The sequence below is a fragment of the Trichechus manatus genome, unplaced genomic scaffold (assembly GCF_000243295.1).
Source record: "Trichechus manatus latirostris isolate Lorelei unplaced genomic scaffold, TriManLat1.0 scaffold00003, whole genome shotgun sequence".
Taxonomy (NCBI): Eukaryota; Metazoa; Chordata; class Mammalia; order Sirenia; family Trichechidae; genus Trichechus; species Trichechus manatus.
The window spans coordinates 7,967,466-7,987,580 of record NW_004443939.1 but is presented as its reverse complement, the minus strand read 5'-3'; the positions used below and the strand labels follow the sequence as shown (position 1 = coordinate 7,987,580).

Here is a 20,115-nt window from a genome sequence, read left to right as displayed (position 1 = left end):
CACACACACACACACACACACACACACACACACACTCCTGTTCTTTATCTGAAAGCCCATCATCTGGCTGAACTGGCTGGTTTCCGCCACGCAGATAACAGTACTCAAGTACAAAGGCACACCCTCTATTAAAATTACATTAGTTGTAAGTTATTATGACACAGAGACAGTACCAAAGCATAAAACTTTTAAAAGCTTGTCAAATGTTAATTTAAGAATTTATTTTAATTTTTCGAACAAGTCACTCTTAACCTAAACACATAAAAATACTAGCAGAGTGATGCTGGTCCAGTAGCTTAATCTTTGAGAATCAGGTTTCTCATCTGTAAAGGAAAATAACAATGGTACAGATTTCATAGAGTTGTTAAAAGCATTAAATGAGATAAGGCATGTAAAGTGCGGAGTAAGCCCACAACAATCACTTCATACATGTTGTTATTATTACTATTAGCAAGAAATCTGCATTTGAGGAGTTAACAGTTACTATCCCATTTACCAGCTGTCATCAAGTCAATTCTGTAAAATTTGCTCCATAGGGTTTTCAATGACGTCTCTGGATGGACTCAAACCTCCAACCTTTCCAGTTGCAGCTGAGAGCATTAACCACTTGTACCATCCAGGGACTACTATCCCATTTACTGCCTTCTAAATTCAAACTGTGCACATGTGATTTAGGGGCCCTGGTCGTGCAGGAGTTAAGCGCTCGGCTGCTAACCAAAAGGTCAGCAGTTCGAATCCGCCAGCCACTCTTTGGAAACCCTGTGGGACAGTCTACTCTGTCCTATAGGGGCACTATAAGTCAGAATCGACTTGATGGCAACAGGTTTTTTCGTTTTTGTTTTACACTCTCAAATCACCTGCTGAAGGTTCCGAACAGTATGGCCCCCTCAGTTCTCATTCCCCCTTAAAGCAGACACTGAAAGACAGGAGCTATTTCTAAACTGGGAGGCTCTCTGACAATCACCGCTGTATCATGGACACAGAATACCCTTCCTTCTTTTGAAAAGATTCTACTTTTTTTTGGGGGGGGGGGTGTTTAATCCTTGAAAGGTCAAGCAATACTCTGTAATACACAGCACACAACACGCGGAATAAAAACTTTGCTAATTTTAAAGCTGTAGGGGAAAAATACCAACGAGTCCTACAGGGAAATCCAAGGTAAACACAGAGTCTATACTCTTTGGCAGTGAAAAGCCACCAGGTCTCTAAATAGCTTTGGTCAGTGGGGGGAGAAAAGAGAAGGGATCATAAGGCTTCAAGAATAATCTGGAGTGAATCATTTGGAATTATAATAAGTATGCATCTCTGGGCAGCAAACTGGAAAGACAAAATAATCAGAAATGTCTATCTTTCAGTTGTGCCAAAATTATGACAAATTCGAGTATTGTTTCTGATCCAAAGACTATATTTTCACCCTACTAGACCAAAGACTTAGGAGCTCAGCTTCACCACTTAATAGGTGGGTAGTCTTGAGCAAATTTCTTAACCACTCAATATCAGTTTCCTCATCCATAAAATGGATAGTTACAGGAGTCATGGAGTTGATGAAATCGGTTAATATATATAAAGTGCTTTGAGAATAATGCCTGGCACAGAGTAAGCAGTATACAATTGTTGCTATTACTACCATGTGGAATGTTTTCCAAATAAAACATCAGAACACAAAGTTTCTCAAAGGATTTTTCACTAAAAGGAATAAAATTCAGAAGTTTAGAAAAATATTAAATAGTTCACAGTTATTAAAGAAAATAAAATGACATAAAATCAGGACTAACTTATCAGTTCCAGGACATTCCCTGGGCCTTGAATGTCCACTAACTTCCTGTCTGTCAGACAGGTGTCAATTTCCTGTGAGACCCTCCTGGATCCTGAGAAATAATCATCACAGAATCTCTTAGTATTACTTCAACCATTGCTAAAATGGTAACATATTGTAAAGAGTTGTTACCAAATCTCTTTCCTTTACTAGACTTAAATCTGTGCTTATTTGTCCATTGTTTGTCTACTCTCAATTCAATATAAATTCCATGAGGACAGGGACTTCGTCTATTTTGTTCACTGCTATAACTCCAGTGCCTACAACAGTGCCTGGCACAGGAGATGCTCAATAAATCTTTGTTAAATATAAGGTCTTTAAAGGGAGCATATCTTTTCACCTTTACATCTCCTATCCTAACTTACAACAAGTGAGTAATTTCTTTTGAATGAGAATGAATGAAAGGCACAGCAAGTCTGTGTTCAGAATCTATCTTTAAAAATATTTATCACCATCATCATTTTTAAGTAAACAGTAGCATTTATTATTTCGTGCCTAGAAAAGTGAGCACTTTATATACATTACTTTATTTAATCTTTACAACTTTATAAGCAAACAATATTTCTATTTTAGAGCTTATTATTTTAGCAAACAGAATAAGAAAGATTAAGTTTGTCCAAAGTCCTAGTAGGGTGTCACAGCCAGAATGGAAACTCTGCTCCTTTTTGACTCCTAAGCCAGTGGTCTTAACCATACTGTACATTCACAGTGGTATTCTAGTGAGTGTAATATCTGATTAAAATACAGAGGTAAAGGCTGAGAGGGGAATTTGTGCCCTAAAAAATGATGTGTAAGAGTCAGGCAATGGCTACCACTACTGAACATTCTGATCAGGGTCACAATAGGTGGATCCTGATAGAAAGGGGGAAAAATACGGAATAGAACTTCAAATTCTTAAAGAATCCAGATTCACTGGAGGAGTCCCCAAGACTGTTGCCCTGATACGCCTTAAACGTTGAGCAGAAAGTATTCCCTGAAAGTGCCTTTTAACTAAATAGCAGGTTAGCTCAAAAAGTAAAGAATCTCACTCTTCAGAACTGTGCTCTCTTAAAAATTATCCGTACGAGACCAAATGGACAATAGTTACTCTAAAGCTTAGATGAGAAGTTTGGGAGGCAGTGAGACTAAATTAATGGGAGTGAAACAACTAGAATGAAAATAATGAGAATGCTGACACAAACTGAAGAATGTGACAGTGTCACTGAACATTATGTGTAGAAATTGTGGAATAGGAACCTGTTTTGTTGGGCACACTCACACAAAAATACAATAAAATATCTAAAAAAAAAAAAAAAAAAGTCAGGCAAGCAATCTTCTTTCACACATCACTAACAAATCAGACCTCTGGTACCACAGGTAGCACCACTTCCAGGCCCTCAATGAGGAAAGCATGGCTGCTGTGGATCACTGCCTGGCTCCAAAAACAACAGCCGCAAACAGGGCAGAGCAGTAGGACATCACAGTGCTTGTTGGTTTGATTTAGTCATTCTGCCATACTCTAGAAAAGGCTACGGCTTTCATCCACTACCATGGCTCTCCATGCTGACTACACATCAGAATCAAGTGGGAACTTCCAAAACACACCCATATCTAGAGGCAGGGGAAGACTGGTAATGAAATACCTCTGGAGACTGAGTTTCTACTTTAGACCAACTCCTTTTTTTTTTTGGTAGTAGTTGTTCTATTTTAAATTATAGGGAAGACACAGATGAATAGATGGACTGATATCCACCAACTTCTTGGAATATCTTAAGCACTTCACAGGATAGACGTAATTAGCAGGCGTTTCAGTAAAGCTAGACATCTTTGTGCCTATATTTCTGCTTTCTGTCCAAATACCATGGTCCTTTCATAAACACTAGTATTTATAATTTGGCCACTTCTAAAATACTTACAAAAAGGTATTACAACAGAAATATCATTTTCAGTATCCGCTCCACCTCAGCAACACCTTCTAGTATGAAGCAAAAACAGTTCTGAAAAAACATTTGTTAAAAGGAGAGCTACCCTGAGAAGCCACCATGTAGCTGACAAGCATTTGCTGTCTACCCCTGTTCTCTCTCTCTTCCATTAGACACAATGGTATTTTTTGCCAAATTCATATTCCAGAGGAGCCATGAAACTCCCGCAAAGTTCAACATCAGGCCTGACGTAAGATCTTTGAGGCCTCCTGCTAACTTCATCCCCCTACAGCTGCCTCACTAAGGCAAGCTTTTGATCTGTACTATCTGGATTTCAAGCTGATATACACACAGCCTCTTTGATCTCTTATTAAGTGGCTTCTGGTCTCCTGATGCCTTTAGTGTTGCTGCACTGAGGGTTTTGGAAGTCAGTCATCATCCTGAGCACACTACAAACTCCACACACCAGGAGTAGGCTCCCTTCATTCACTCACTTCACAAGCTTGAAAAGCAATATTTAAGCCATCAGAGAATTTCCCCAGTAGCCACAATCAATCCACTCCATGAACACACTACTAAGAATTATTTTTCAAATGAAGCAGCTTAAAATGATTTAAAGGATACAGAACTTTCCCATAGAGCAAAAGGAAGCAAATCCTCTGTGAAAAGAAATCTTCAGCCCAGTTGGCACTGGAGCTTACAGTACTTTGATGTAATAAAAATAAATGTAGATAGGAATCAGGGATGGGTAAAGTACAGCCTTTATCAGTTCCCCTAAGTTCCTTTATGTAAAAGTGACCTTTAAATGCAGCTGTGTGGTTTGTTCAACAGTACCTTATATGATATATTTGCAAGAATATGGATACTGCCATTAGCAGCAGATTGACTGCATTTTGCTTAGTACCCGTATCTTAACCTTGCACGGGTGACTTGGACCCAAAGTACTCTTAAAGACAAGGAAAAGAAAAAGACAAAAGAAAAGAAAAAGAAAAATAACAAAACAGAAACTGGTGACCATGTCTGAGATCCATGGAGCATTAAAGTGGAACTATATAATAAGTTCTAGTATATGTCTATCCTCTATATTTTAGATTCTGGAAATAGTATAGTTTTACACCTGACTTTTTAATGTAATTACTATACATAAATATTTTGTCAATACCTATCAAATTCTACAACCCATGATATAGAATTTCTCACCCCATATCTTAATCTGTTGGCAAAAGTTAAAATTCTTAATTACTCCCATTTTAAAGCTCAATTTTTCTGATAAACATGATTAAAATTGGAGGAATAAACAGGAACAGACTTTTGGGCAGTAATACCATAGTCTGAACAAAAATAGTTTATGCATCTTAGCTAAATTAATGACTGACAAAATAAAATTGAAACAAAAATTGATGGTTATATATTGCTAGCACTTAGTCGGTCCATATCATCAAAAAAACTTAGCAAATTCATGAATTACACACTTGTTTATACTTTATTTTCCAGGAGAATTACCTGAATAAAGAATTGTCTTCTCATAAAAATGTATCAATTTTAAAAACATGCGAATCTCGTAAAAAGTTATGTTCAAACAATTTGGTAAAAATGTCCCCAAATTTAAAATACACATGCTGGTTTTGATTAGCAATTCTGCTTCTAGGAATTTATCACAAAGATTTATTCCCATCTTTTTACAAAGTGTATGACAAGGATATCCACCTTAACCTCATATAAAATAACCTAAATACCTACCCATAGGTATAGATGGCTAGGTAAATAAATTATTGTACATTAACAAATGATGCAGTCATTAAAAAGAATTAGATAGCTCTACAAGTTCCTGGGTAGTTGCAAATGGTTAACATGCTAGGCTGTTACCTGAAAGGCTGGTGATTCTAGTCTACCCAGAGGCACCTCTGAAGAAAGGCCTGGCAGTCTAGTTCTGAAAAAATGAGCCATTGAAAACTCTGTTGGAAAACAGTTGTACACTAACACATATGGGATCATCATGAGTTGGAGTTGACTCGACAGCAACTGGTACTGATTTTATAAATACCAAAATGAAAGAATATATAATTAAATGGAAAAAAAGCAACATGCTTAAAGTATACATGTTATTTCCTATTTATAGTAAAAAAAAATTAACAAACAACAAAAAATGATTACTTATATAATTATGTGTGCATAAAGTATCTCTGGGAGGAGAGAAAAGAAAAACAGTGGCTTTTACCTGGGAAGAGAAATGAGAGCTACAGTTAGAGGTAGATTTATTTGTCACCAAACCCCAAAAAAACCAAGCCTACTGCCGCTGAGTCAATTCCGACTCATAGCGGCCCTATAGGACAGCGTAGAACTGCCCCATAGTTTCCAAGGAGTGCTTGGTGGATTAGAAGCTGTAGCACTTAACCACTACGTCACCAGAGTTTCCTTTACTTGTCACAGGATATCTTTACTTATGGACCTTTGCATTTTTATGCCATATATATGCATTACCTATTTTTAAAACATTTTTTAATGTGCTCAGGAAGTCATTCTGTTGCACACATGATAATAAAACAGCCAATTTTAAACCACAACTACTATATGAAGTTTATAAAATCCCTTCCTACAACTTCTAAAAATCTTTTTTAATGAGAATTCTACTTAGTAGAGTTAGTAGTCAGCCAAAACTGCACACTAAGTTTTTCTCACAAACATAAAGACATGTTCACATCTAGAACTCAGCAATATTTTATCTTCATACTATTAGGATTTTATAACCCATTTCTTCTGTTAAAAATAATTAATCACTGTCAGTTTTTATAGGGGGAATATTTTCACTATTCTTTTCAATGAATCATCATTTGCCTTTGGTCTTGCAAACACATTTTTAAAGCATTAGTAATAGTATTTACATATGAATCACCTCGCAATGGCTGTACCATTATGCTTTCTATTTTTATCTCTCAGTATCTGAGATAATCCCAAAGCCTTTCAAAAATATCTGCTTTGGCACGATTTGAGTCAGTCCATATCAGGAGAGAGATGAGAAATGGGATATGGGAGGGAAGAGAATTATTGGTTAATAAATTTTACCTTCTAAATCACTGAAATTCAAAAGTACGAAGGATGGCAATATCATGGCTAATGTTCAAAAACGGGCTAACGTCAAAGATTTCCAATGAATTATGATCATGAGGGGTTATACAAAGTTCAACATAAATCAAAACACCAGAAAATATCCACTTGCCATGTGAAGAGCTTACTTTACAAGGTCAACTAAGGTAAAATCCACACAGTTCTAAAATTTTTTCAAGCTTTTTGGTAGAAATTAAAAATACAGTCTCTCAGACTACCTAATAATGGCTTCATTATTGAACATTAACCCACAACAAATGACCTGCAGTAGCTTAGGAGTCTTAAATTTGCAATTATTTTCTTCTGAAACAATAAACACCATCTCTTACACAATGCATTTGAACACACTATATTAATTAATTTTTAATACTTACTAAACTTTCATATAAGCATTAAAAATGAGAATACTATCTAGTGGCTTAGTCTTTATGATATAAAAATTTTTGCAAGCTGGAAAAATAGAGGAATCTGCTGTAATAAATTATTGGAATTCTCTGTAATAAAAAACCAAACCCGTTGCCATCAAGTTGATTCCGACTCACAGCGACCCTGCCCTGTAGGGTTCCCAAGGAGCAGCTGGTGGATTCCAACTGCCAACCTTTTGGATAGCAGTCAAGCTCTTAACCACTGCACCACCAGTGCTGTAATAAAAGGCACATGGAAATACCACTCACAAGGAAAGGAACAGTATATTATGTTGTCTAAAAGCACGGATTATGGAAGCTGACTGCTTGAGTTCAAATTCCAATTGTTCCATAGACTAGCTGTGTGAACTTGGACAAGTTACTTAACCTCTCTGTGCCTCAGTTTCCTCATCTCTGAAATGAGGATAATATGGCTCAACATATGGTTCTTGTGAGGAACACATAAGCTAATATATGTAAAGCATTTAGAAAAGTGTCTAGCACATAGTAAACATTCAATAAATGTTAGCTATTATTACCATTAGTATTGATAGCAATTTTTGTATAAATATTAGTAATATTCCATGGAGATAACAGGCCAGGAATAAAGACACTACACATAAATACTGGGGGGAGGGGGGACAACAAAGATAACTAAGGCACAATATGGAACCCACCACTAGACACTGGCAAGAAACTACACTATAAAAACTTACAATCAAATTTTTGAAGAGTTTTATATTGTTTAGAAACAGAGTATGTAATTAAGCTATAATATTCATACACTTGACAAATTATGCACATCACTGTTTTCCAGCTATCAGGCAGGTTGTTACACAATGACCACTGACGCTTCTAATATGGCACACATAGAAGGCAGGATTTTAACTAGTTGCTACATGGAGTGTTGCCTAGCGATGTTTGAGACTAAACAATACCTTTGCTCTAATCATAGCCAACAACACACCTATCGCTTTACCCTAAGATCTAATGGGAAGACATAACCTGAATTATAATTATTATATCTTCCCTATTACTTTCTCTTTTCCTTTGTCCCAAGCTATTTAAAGTGCCTTTCTGAAAATCAATTTCCACACTTCACTCGGTGGGCCATATGACTGAACTGTAGAACTGTACATCAGATTCAGCTCTTTTCATTTCAGACATAAAAGCATGCTTCTTTTCTCTGCTCAACTATATGACTTCCATCATGTTCTAAATCACTGACCTGCCAGACAGCCACCCCACCATTCCATGGGCCAGTTCAAGATCTTTTATTTGCTGGCTCATCTTTTCCAGAAGGTTCAGTTCAATTTATATAAAAAGCAAATTTCTGGTCAATAATCCACAAATGGATAATTCACATATGGCTCATTACGAGTTGGCTGAACTTTAAAATGCAATTTTACAATTAAGTTTAGTTGTAGACTTCACTAAACAAAGATATCCACTTATTAATTTTCCTAATCTAATGAGGCAGTTAAAAATGCATAGTTACAAACACGTTGTAGCATGGAGCCATCTTCAAGGACATGTCAAAAACTTTTGTGTTTATTTTCTAAATTGGATGATTGTTAATAATACTCATATTTCTATAATAATGTAACGTTTCCCACTTCCTTGCACATTATTTCATTTAATCTACAACATCCCTTCAAGCTATTATCCCCATTTCTTACAGCACCAATCAGCACATAAGTATGAATGAATGAAATAAAAGTTGTATATAATTTTGTCAAACTCTTCAGGAAGTTCTTATTATTCTAGAGATAAACCATTAGTGAGAAGAGTGATTAACTGAAATTAATATTCCAAAGTAAAATTTTCAATCTCTTCAATACTACTAATACAGGTCTTCACAACCTGGAAGTTCTGTGACTCTACTAACACTATCTCTCTAGAAGATGTTTCTACAGTAGTTCTTATTCTAAATATGCTAAGCCTGGGGGCAATATCTGCATTGATCCTATTCAGCTACCTAATAAATTCACACAAGACGCACTGAAAACAATAACAGCCAACAATGTGGCCTTACAGGCCTTTTGCTAAACCTTTCCCTGGCCTCGCAAAAAAATATTTTTGAACTTTAGAATTTATTACCTAATTAAAACAAGTGATGGTATAACCTATTAATTAACTCGCCCAAAACCAAATTTTAAATTGTGTTTACCTGTCATCTAAATGTCATAGTGGATAATAGTTCTACATATCACTGAAAAATTGTGAAAACATGCTGCACACAAATGTATCTTAAGATTGAATGTTTTTTCTTCCAAGGTTTAGCTACAGAAGTTAAGTAAGCTGAGCTCTTTAATTTGAATAAAAGTAGCATTTGGGAAATTAAGTTTTTCTATCAGTTCTTTGAGAAGTACAAAGTAAAAAAAAAAAAATCTAACTTTTTTGCAGCAAAATGACTTTATATAATTTGTGCAGAAATAAATGTCAGTATGTATGCTGATGAATGTGATGAAGGTGAGTAGGGGGAAAAAACCCTAGAATTTTATAAATAAAGATAAAAATTAAATCCCAAGCAGCAATAGATATTTTAATGCATATCTACAGGAATGCAGTGAAGAAAAAAACATGCCATTGTTAAAACTGACTATATTTAAAAAAAAAAGTGTAAAGCTCAGAACTAATAAAGGGATTTCTGTTAACTAGGGATTAAACTCTTCAGGGCTATCGTGGTTTTTCTTTCCATTTCTTTCCATCCAGATAATGTTACCGAAAAGGGTAATAATGTATATGCAAATATATATAGATTCCTATATGATATATAGATTGCTATGATAATGGAAATTTAGTTGAACATCTAAGACCACATCTGGAAGGTATTCTCCAAACTAAATCTCAATGATCAAAATGGTTTAAAAAAACTCATATTGAGTTTGTTCAGTTATAGTTAATTTTGGTTAACCTATACTTTATTCAATTATTCTGCAAATATTTATTAACCACCTACTATGTGAGAGGTAACATAGTTACAATGGGAGGAAAAAATGACATAGCCTCTGCTATTTGTTTTATATGCCCTAAAATTAAGCAATATATAAACTTCTGGAATCTTACAGTATTGATATTTCCTGATTAAAAAACATTTCCCAAAATATGCATTATTTTTAATCACAACTCATAATTCAATAATATCCCAAAGAGTAGCTCTGATAATGAGAGGGCTCTCTGGTATAGAAGTATGCCAGCAAAAAATGAAATAGATATGATCTATTTCAGTAATCTTAAGTCACACTGCCAAAATAAGGAATTTAATGTTCTTACATAATGCTCAAAGTATTTTTCTTTTAATCTGTTCCCGATTGCCTTATTAAAAAAAAAAAAAGAAAAGAATTGATTTTTATATTACTTGGCATTTTATGTGCTTTGATAGAGTACATTTTGCTTTATTAAACCACAATGTGTTTAGGCAGCATTATAGTATTAAAACATGCATCTTAAAAGTGAAGAGATTTCTTACCAACAGTTTTAATCCCCCATGATAATCAGAGTTCTAAAAATACTACCGTAACTGGTAAAATGGTATAAACTATAGACATCATTTTGTGACCTTTCATGTTTCCTCAAAATGCATCAGTAACTTTACCCCACTACCTAGCTTCTTATAATTTTACCAAGAACATTTCTACATGGTTAAGCTCATGAGATTATATGTTACTTAGGTAAGTAAGGATATGAAAATCTCCTCACAAGGGGGTGGGAGAGGAAAGACAGAGCAAGAATTGGGAATGACTGAAAATATGCATGGGATTTCTTTTGGGGTGATAAAAATGTTCAAAAATTAGGTGGTGGTGATAGTTCCACAACTCTATGAATATACTAAACGTCATGAACTATACACTGTAAATGGGTGAATTTTATGGTATGTGAAATACATCTCGATAAAGCTGGGGGGAAAAAAACTCCATATAAAAATTTCATCGAATTCGAGTCTCTAAAAGCATCCGCGTGTATAAAATTGTTGCTTCCCTTTATTGTCCAGTTATTGTATTATCCATCATTTTACTCACTAAGGGAGCTATCAGTTGTAAACGTAACAAAGAAAACAGTAACACCCAATCTTTGGATACAGTATTGATACTTGCATACTAACATTATACATCAAATCATTCCATTTTGCTTAAGTCAATACATGCCTTAAACAATAACTGCTTTATATAACTTTAATACAAACTAATTGCTCCAAAAAAACTAGATGATGGTCCTTATACCTGGTAATCCAAAATGCTGAATCCCAAGCCCTTATGATCTTTCACTAGCTCAACAATATTGACTTCAGGAGACCATAGTGCTAACTCCCCATCATCATCTTCTTCAGTATTGACATCTATATTGTGGTCTACCTGAAATACAAAAGAAGATAAATGCTTCAAAACGCTGTCCTTTCAGTTCTGAAAAGAATCAACATCTCAGGAATTTCACAGCTTCGTCTCAAACTGGGAATTCTCTTTGGCATGTGTAGTTTTTCTTTTCAATCTTTTGAAAAGGGGCATGCACTGGGGCACACACACTCGAGTTTAGTCTTCACGAAAATTCAAACACTTAAAAAATACAGACTGTTCATACAGTTTTTATTTTTTAATATAAATTACCTATTTCATTCAGAGTATTAACACTGACCTCTTATACTTCAATGAGTTCTGTCATCCCATTAGAAGCATAAAAGGAAAAATACGCAATTTAAGTAAAATTGAAAACATCATACAAGGTAGACGCTTATAATATTTAAGTAGGGATACCTGGATTCACAATCATAGTGAGAGACAGAGAGAAAGGTGTCAACACAGAGACAGGCCAGGGCAGGACACAGAAACCACTTCTGCTGCTTCCTAGAATTTTTCAGGAGAAACTTTACTAGAAAAGTAAGGCAAAAAAAATCCAAGTCCAAAAGGAACCATGTAAGTCTAAAGCCAAGAAAATCACTGCATTAAAACAATGAAAATCTGATCTTGGACGAGGTAGACCAGCACAACTGCCTAGCACACAGTTTCTTGGTTACTTTCCCTGACTTCATGCCCCCAAATCCCCCTCTTCCAGGCACCCTTTTCCTTTCAGGGAAAAGAATCAAGGCTATGTGGAATTCTAGAAATCTGACAGAGGACCAATGAGATGACCACCCAGAAGAAGAATGGTCCTCCAACTTTCAGTTTTTATACTGTTTATAGTGTTATGTTATTGTTTCAGGAGACCTAGTGGTGCAGTCGGAAACCCTGGTGGCGTAGTGGTTAAGAGCTACGGCTGCTAATCAAAAGGTCAGCAGTTCGAATCCACCAGGTGCTCCTTGGAAACGCTATGGGGCGGTTCTACTCTGTCCTTTAGGGTCACTATGAGTCAGTATTGACTCGATGGCAAGGGGTTTGGTTTGGTTTTTTTTTTTTTTGGTGGCACAGTGGTTAAGTACTTAGCTGCTGACCAAAAGGTTGGCAGTTCAAACCCACCAGCCGCTCTGTGGGAGAAAGATGTGGCAGTCTGCTTCCGTAAAGATTGCAGCCTTGGAAAATCTATGGGGCAGTTCTACTCTGTCGTATAGGTCACCATGAGTCGGAATAAACTCGAAGGGCAACGAGCTTAGCTTATTATTGTTTTCATCCAATTTATCTTCCCCAAAATACCCTGAGCTTCTATCTAAAGGTCAAGAATTTTCATCTTCTTCTTTTTCTTTTTTTCGTAGCCCTAACAACTAGAAAACCCCTGGTACCGAGATTAGACTGGAAAAACTCCCTGAGGGCTACCATAGAGTTTATCCACTAAACTCAGAATAGTGCCTGGCTCACAGTAAGACACTTGATAAATATTTGTTCAATACATTAATGAATCATCCATCTTTGAATGAGTTTCTCTTGAAACTCCCTTTTAACTATCAACTAAATAAAAAGTACACTTCTTAAAACTTTGCATAATCTTAGTAAATGAAAATTTATCACTCCTACAAACATAATTTTGAATGACCCATGTAAGAAAATATATTTAATGGAATCAAAGGGGGAAAAAATTCTAATTTGGAAGCTAAAACAAAAACATTTTTAAAATTAGGGTTGGTCCAGATCTCAAACTGGAGCTGCAGGACATGGACAGTCAGTACCCAATCCATGATGGATTGAATCTAACCATGGGGAACAAATTCTTGGTTCTTGAATTACAAAACTTAAATAAGTGAGAAAGTTTTTGATCAGTAACCTGTGTATATTTCATTCTGATGTGAACAATTGGTATCCTTGAAAACAAAACACTTAGACCTTCCAATAAAAAGTAAAGTTCCAATGACTATACAATATGATGGATGCTTTACTTGGGGATTTAATATCTTCACTGATTTAATGAATATTAGAATTTTGGCTGAGTTGCCTAACCAAATAGGGCTTAAGGACATGAGACGGTATTGGGATAAATGAGAAACGAGAAAGAAGGAAAAGAGAGCCAGGGTTTTAAGATACCAGGTACAATTATAAATTCCAAGTTTTATAGAACTTTCAGGGCATCCAAGGTGTATGCAGTATTATACTCCAGCCTGATATATATCATTTTTGATACAATCAATTCTGCATAACCCCTGTATTTACAGAACAGAAAGCAATCAACTAATGGGCAGCAAGGTTGACATTTAGCATAATTCAAAGCTGTTGTCTGCCCATTGTGTTAAAGAGTGACGATGGGAGAGTAAATCAGCAAATTGGTGATTTACATACCCTGCAACATTAGATTAAAGGCATTTTTATCAACCTTCAGAGGTAAGCCACAGCCCGCATTTCCTTTTAGTAAGGATACCAAAAATCACGGAAGTGTGGCCTCTGAGTCCGCTCCTTAAAATATTTTTTATGAAAGATAAACATTTAAAAAAAAAAGAATCTTCTCAATCAATACTCATTACATTACTAAGCATCTTTTACATACCCAGTACAAAATAAACACACTATGAGATGCAAAATAATTTTAAGATACGGTCTCTGCACACAAGGAGCTAACAGTCTTCTTGGAAAACACGACTAATATACACTAAAATATCAATGACTACAAAGCAGTGCTACACTCTTAAGTGCTTGCAGAAAATCAGAAAAGGAAGATTTGTGGACTGGAGGAGTTAATAACTATAGCTAACTTTTACCGAGTACTTTCCATGTACAAAGCACTGTGCTTAGAAATTTGCATTATTACTTCATTTCCTCCTCACATCAACTCATGAGGTGAGTAAATACTATAACTATTCATGTTTTCAGGTGAGGAATATGAAGAACAGAAAGCCAAATTATTTGCCCAAAGATTCATAATTATTAAGGGGTGGTGCCAGGATTCCTGGCGATCTACTTCCGAAAAGTCACAGCCATTGAAAATCCTGTGGAGCACAGTTCTACTCTGAAACACATGAGGTTGCTAAGAGTCAGAATCAACTCAACAGCAACTGGCCTGGTGCCAAGGTCAGGGCCCAAGCATCTTGAAATCCAAACCTTAGAGGGTGAATGCAAAGGCTCCATGCATCTAAACTGGTAGTAATGAAACTACAATCTAGGAGTCTGCAAAGGGGGAAAAGGGGCCTAAAGGATGAGGTTACAAATGACAGAAGGTGACAATGCGTGTGCTCAAAACTGTTTTCATAATTACAATGCTCGTAAAAAGGAGTATTAAGAACATAAAAGTGTTACTTCATTCTCTGACCCCTTGAAGGCTTTTATAGCAATTTCTAGACTCACTTCAAAATTGGTCATAGATTTTTGTATTTTTAAGCCTCTCAAAAAGGGAAGCAATTAGATACTCAATACTCACCAGCATCTTAAACTTATTAAGATGAACTGAGTTGAACTGGGAAAAGTAATGAGTCTAGGCAATTACTAAAAAAGACTTAATTCAAAGTGCATGCACATCAACGTCACTGACATTTCAAGGTAAAGAAACAAGAGTTTTATGACATTAAAATGAAAAGTAACAACTTGAAGAGCTCCGCACTGTTGCTTTCGAGAGCACAGCACTATAGTCAAATTAAAAAAACAGGGGTGGGGGGGTTCCTCCCTCCCTTCATAGTGCAATACAATAGTAAACAATACAATAGCAAGCGCAATCTGGATGAATGGGAACTGCAGTACATTCATTTAGTACCTCCAGCTCAAGAAGAGAGGGTTCAGTGGCCCTTGGTTCATCTACAGAGGCCTCATCATCAAACAACCGTCGACAGCAAACTAAGGTAAAAGGGGGTGGCACTTCTTTAAGAAAGGAGACTGCTTCTCGGCGAGATTTTCCATAGAGTTGCACACCATTGACCTAGGAAGACAAGGAATACGTCAGAAAGGAGGAGGCTCTGATTGGAAAAAAACACATACGCACACACAAAATCTGCTGTTTATATCAATCCATCAAAATTAAAAAAGGATATGGTTTAATTCTCCTTGTAAACAAAAGTCCTAGATTTAATCATATTATTTGAGAAATAACATAAATGATAGAAACTTTTAAAATGCATAAAACTTAAATATAAAGCATAAAATGTGTGCAGAGTACAATTATTACTGGGTAAGTCATCTTTCTATTTTTTTGCACCTCTATGTTATATTCTACATTCCAATGTTATTTTCTCCAGTCTATTTCTACCCATCTATCCTTAAAACAGAAGCCCTGCTGGAGCAGTGGTTAAGCGCTAGGCTGCTAAACAAAAGGTCAGCAGTTCAAACCCACCAACTGCTCCACAGGAGAAACATGTGGTGCTCTGCTTCCATAAAGATTTACAGCCTTGGAAACCCTATGGAACAGTTGTACTGTATCTACCAGAATGTTCCTTAGAAGTGAGGATACTATAGGGTTGCTGAGTTGGAATTCGACACAACAGCAATGGGTTTTTATCCTTAATGTTGTTCATGGTGGTAGTGGTGTCATCAAGTCCATTCCGACTCATAGCGACCCTATGTACAACAGAATGAAACACTGCCTGTGCCATCCTCACAATCATTGCTATGTTTGAGTCCATTGTTGCAGCCACCGTGTCAATCCATCTCATTGAGGACCTTCCTCTTTTTCACTGATCCTCTACTTTACCAAGCGTAATGTCCTTATCCAAGGATTGATCCCTCCTGAAAACATGTCCAAAGTATGTGAGACGTAGTCTCGCCATCCTTGCTTTCAAGGAGCATTCTGGTCGCACTTCTTCCAAGACAGGTTTGTTTGTTCTTTTAGCAGTCCATGATATATTCAATATTCTTCACCAACACCACAATTCAGAGGCATCAATTCTTCTTTGGTCTTCATCCAGCTTTCACATACACATGAGGCAACTGAAAACACCACGGCTTCAGTCAGGCGCACTATAGTCTTTAAGGTGACATTTTTTTTTTTTTCAACCTTTCAAAGAGGTCTTTTCCAGCAGATTTGCCCAATGCAATGCGTCTTTTGATTTCCTGACTGCTGCTTCCATGAGTGTTGACCGTTGATCCGAGTAAAATGAAATTCTTACAACTTCAATCTTTTCTCCGTTTATCACAATGTTGCTTATTGGTCCAGTTGTGAGGATTTTTTGTTTTCTTTATGTTGAGGTATAATCCATACTGAAGGCTGTGGTTTTTGGTCTTCATCAGTAAGTGCTTCAAATCTACTTCACTTTCAGCAAGGAAGATTGTGTCATCTGCATAAGGCAGGTTGTTAATGAGTCTTCCTCCAATCCTGATTCCCCGTTCTTCTTCATATATAGTCCAGTTTCTCAGATTATTTGCTCAGCATACAGATTGAATAGGTATGGTGAAAGGGTACAACCCTGACGCACAACTTTCCTGACTTTAAACCACACAGTATCCCCTTGTTCTGTTCAAACAACTGCCTCTTGATCTATGTACAGGTTCTTCATGGGCACAATTAAGTGTTCTGGATTTCTCATTCTTCGCAATGTTATACATAATTTGTTATAATCCACCTAGTCAAATGCCTTTGCAGGTAAACATCTTCCTGATATTCTCTGCTTTCAGTCAGGACCCATCTGACATCAGCAATGATATCTCTGGTTCCACATCCTCTTCTGAATCCGGCTTGAATTTCTGGCAATTCCCTGTCGATGTATTGCTGCAGCCACTTTTGAATGATCTGCAGCAAAACTTTTCTTGCATGTGATATTAATGATATTGTTTGATATTTTTCTGCATTCTTTCAGATCTCCTTTCTTTGGAATAGGCATAAATATGGATCTCTTCCAGTTGGTTGGCCAGGTAGCTGTCTTCCAAATTTCCTGGCATAGACAAGTGAGCACTTCCAGTGCTGCATCCATATGTTGAAAGACCTCAATTGGTATTCCGTTAATTCCTGGAGCCTTGTTTTTCACCAATTCCTTCAGTACAGCTTGAACTTCTTACTTCAGTACCATCAGTTCCTGATCATATGTACCTCCTGAAATGGTTGAATGTTGAGCAATTCTTTTTGGTATAGTGAATCTGTGTATTCCTTCCATCTTCTTTTGATGATTCCTGCATCATTTAGTATTTTCCCCCATAGAATCCTTCAATATCGTAACTCGAAGCTTGAATTTTTTTTTTTTTTCAGTTCTTTTCAGGTTGAGAAATGCTAAGCGTGTTCTTCCCCTTTGGTTTTCTATCTCCAGGTGTCGCAGCGGCGACAGTTGTCGGGGCGGCGGAGACAATAACCAATGCCACAACTCTTACAGAGAAGTGGGGCCAGGAGGGTCACTCTGAGGAGTCGAACCTCGGCTTCAGTCCCAGGAGTTTATTTTATAGTCAATACAGCAAGCAGTGAAGCAAATAACAGAACAATGGGCTTTGGGCGAATAACAATAAGTTGCAGGCAAGGGAGGAGGAATTCAAATAAACAAGACAATCAGTAACAGGTTTGGAAAAACAAGTTGTGACAAGTCTCAGCATGTTGGGGACAAGTCTCAACATGCTGTGCAGCATAGAGGCCTGTGGGAGCTGCAGTTGTCAATAGTGCAGCCATGTTTAAATGGCATATACCCCCACATTTCCCCCCTTTTGTTTAGTTAATGGAATAAGAATCAAGAGGGTTTCCACTGGTCCAACAAGTGTCCGTTAGGACAAAGTAAAATTTTCTCTACGAGATAAAGTCCAAGATTATCTCAGCTACTGTCTCCACACCTCAGGGCCTGGCGTCTTAGTGAGTCCCTGTGAGCCCAGCTATGGCTGGGGCACACTCCATATGTTTAAGGAGGAGAAGTAGCATAGCTATGAGTAACACCTGAACTTAGTCACCTAGACGGCGGCCATAGCAGGCTCTTTAAACTCACGGTGCTGGTTTTCCACCAGATACCATCTGGTTCTTCACCAGGTTATTACTTAATGCCTGGGCTTAGTGCTTTTAGATGGCGGCCATTGCAGGCTCTTTAAACTCACGGTGCTGGTTTTCCACCGGATACCATCTGGTTCTTCACCAGGTTACTAAGCAAGAGCATTGCTCTTATCAGATGCAAAGTTGGAGCGGGGGACTCAATGTGCCTTTCAGGTGTGTAAGACAATAGAGGATAATCTTATGAGGATAATATAATCCTCTGCACTAGTAATATCCTGATTGTTGGACCCATGGGTTTCCTTTGACTCTCATTTTGTCAGGTAAACACTAACTTTTAACATCCACTGAAATTATTATTCTTAAAGGCTTAAAGATTTATAAAGGCTCAAAGATTCCTTAGCAATCATACAAGCAATGATTTACACAGCTTCACTATTACTTGGAAGGGAATCACTAGGAAGGGCAATTTATACATCATAACAAACGCTCATTAGGAAATTAATTACACATCATAACAAATTTAACAATCAAACAAACAATGATTTACACAAATTTACTGTCAATTGGAAAGGAATCATCTAACTTAGAAATCTATCTACACAGAAGGCTCTAACTAGGAGAAGCAGAAAATATAGAGGAATTTACACATAACAAATTTTCATTGGGAACTTACTGATTAACAAATTACTGATTAACAAGATAATATAGGATGACTATTGAGACTAGATTGTCATGAGGGAAACCATAGCTAGAAACAGGCTTCCAGGTGCAAGTGGGGCACCTGCAGTTGAGAGGATATGCTCAGCCTTGGAGGACAGGGCTTTCAGACCTCCCCATGTTACCGGTATTGTAGATCTCCATTGTTCAGTGTCCATCCCCGGGGGAAGGGGTGATTTCGGGTAGGATGACGGCACTTCAGTATTCATCCCCGGGGGAAGGGGTGCCGGTGTCAGTTGCGGCTCTGGAGTCGGGTCAGATGGCGGCCACCGAAGGGGTGGTGGCTGTGGTTCAGAGACGGGAAGGGGCGGAGGCGCAGGGCAGAGTGTGCTGGCGTGCAGGGGAGCCGCAGCGCGGGGTGCGTCCAGGACCCCTAGTCGCAGCCGGAGTGCAGAGCCCGCTCTCGCCTGCCCAGAGCCTCCAGGCGGGACCATCCCGGGCGGCAACACCCCAGGCGACCGGGCCGGCAAGCCCAGGCAGCAGCAACCCGGGACTGGGCTCAGAGCACCGCGGGAGGGATGGAGCGCGAGCCATGCCGCAGCCGGAGTGGGAATCCAAAGTGGACCTGTAGGAGACAAAACAGCTGCATACCCTCGCCCCCGGGTTAGTAATTCTACAGGTCCTTGCCAGACAGAGGGATTTTAAGGATCTTTATAGAGGACCTGTGCGAGGTCGGGTGTCAGAGGGGATAAAATGTCATTCTGCAGCAGTACGACCATCTTTAGCAACCGATAAAATGTTAAAAATAAAGAGAGCTTTGGCAAGTCTTTCATTTTGGTCACATACTCTAGACCCATCATCTCCCCTCCTTTGTTTATTTAAGAGCTGTTTGAGAGTATGACGGGCACGTTCAATTATGGCTTGTCCTTGACGGTTATAAGGAATGCCAGTGGTATGAAGAATATCCCAAGTGGCACAAAATTGTTGAAATTTAGCA

General features: G+C 37.6%; 1 protein-coding gene across 1 annotated transcript in view; it reads right to left on the bottom strand.

The window, feature by feature from the left end:
• PATJ (PATJ crumbs cell polarity complex component) overlaps positions 1-20,115 on the bottom strand; it is a 431,680-nt gene that overhangs the window by 294,090 nt on the left and 117,475 nt on the right. Inside the window, exons 16-17 of the mRNA XM_023730369.1 lie at positions 15,327-15,488; positions 11,450-11,581 (exon numbers count right to left, since the gene is read on the bottom strand). Coding sequence (XP_023586137.1) covers positions 11,450-11,581; positions 15,327-15,488 — 294 coding nt within the window. The remainder of the gene's footprint in view (positions 1-11,449; positions 11,582-15,326; positions 15,489-20,115) is intronic.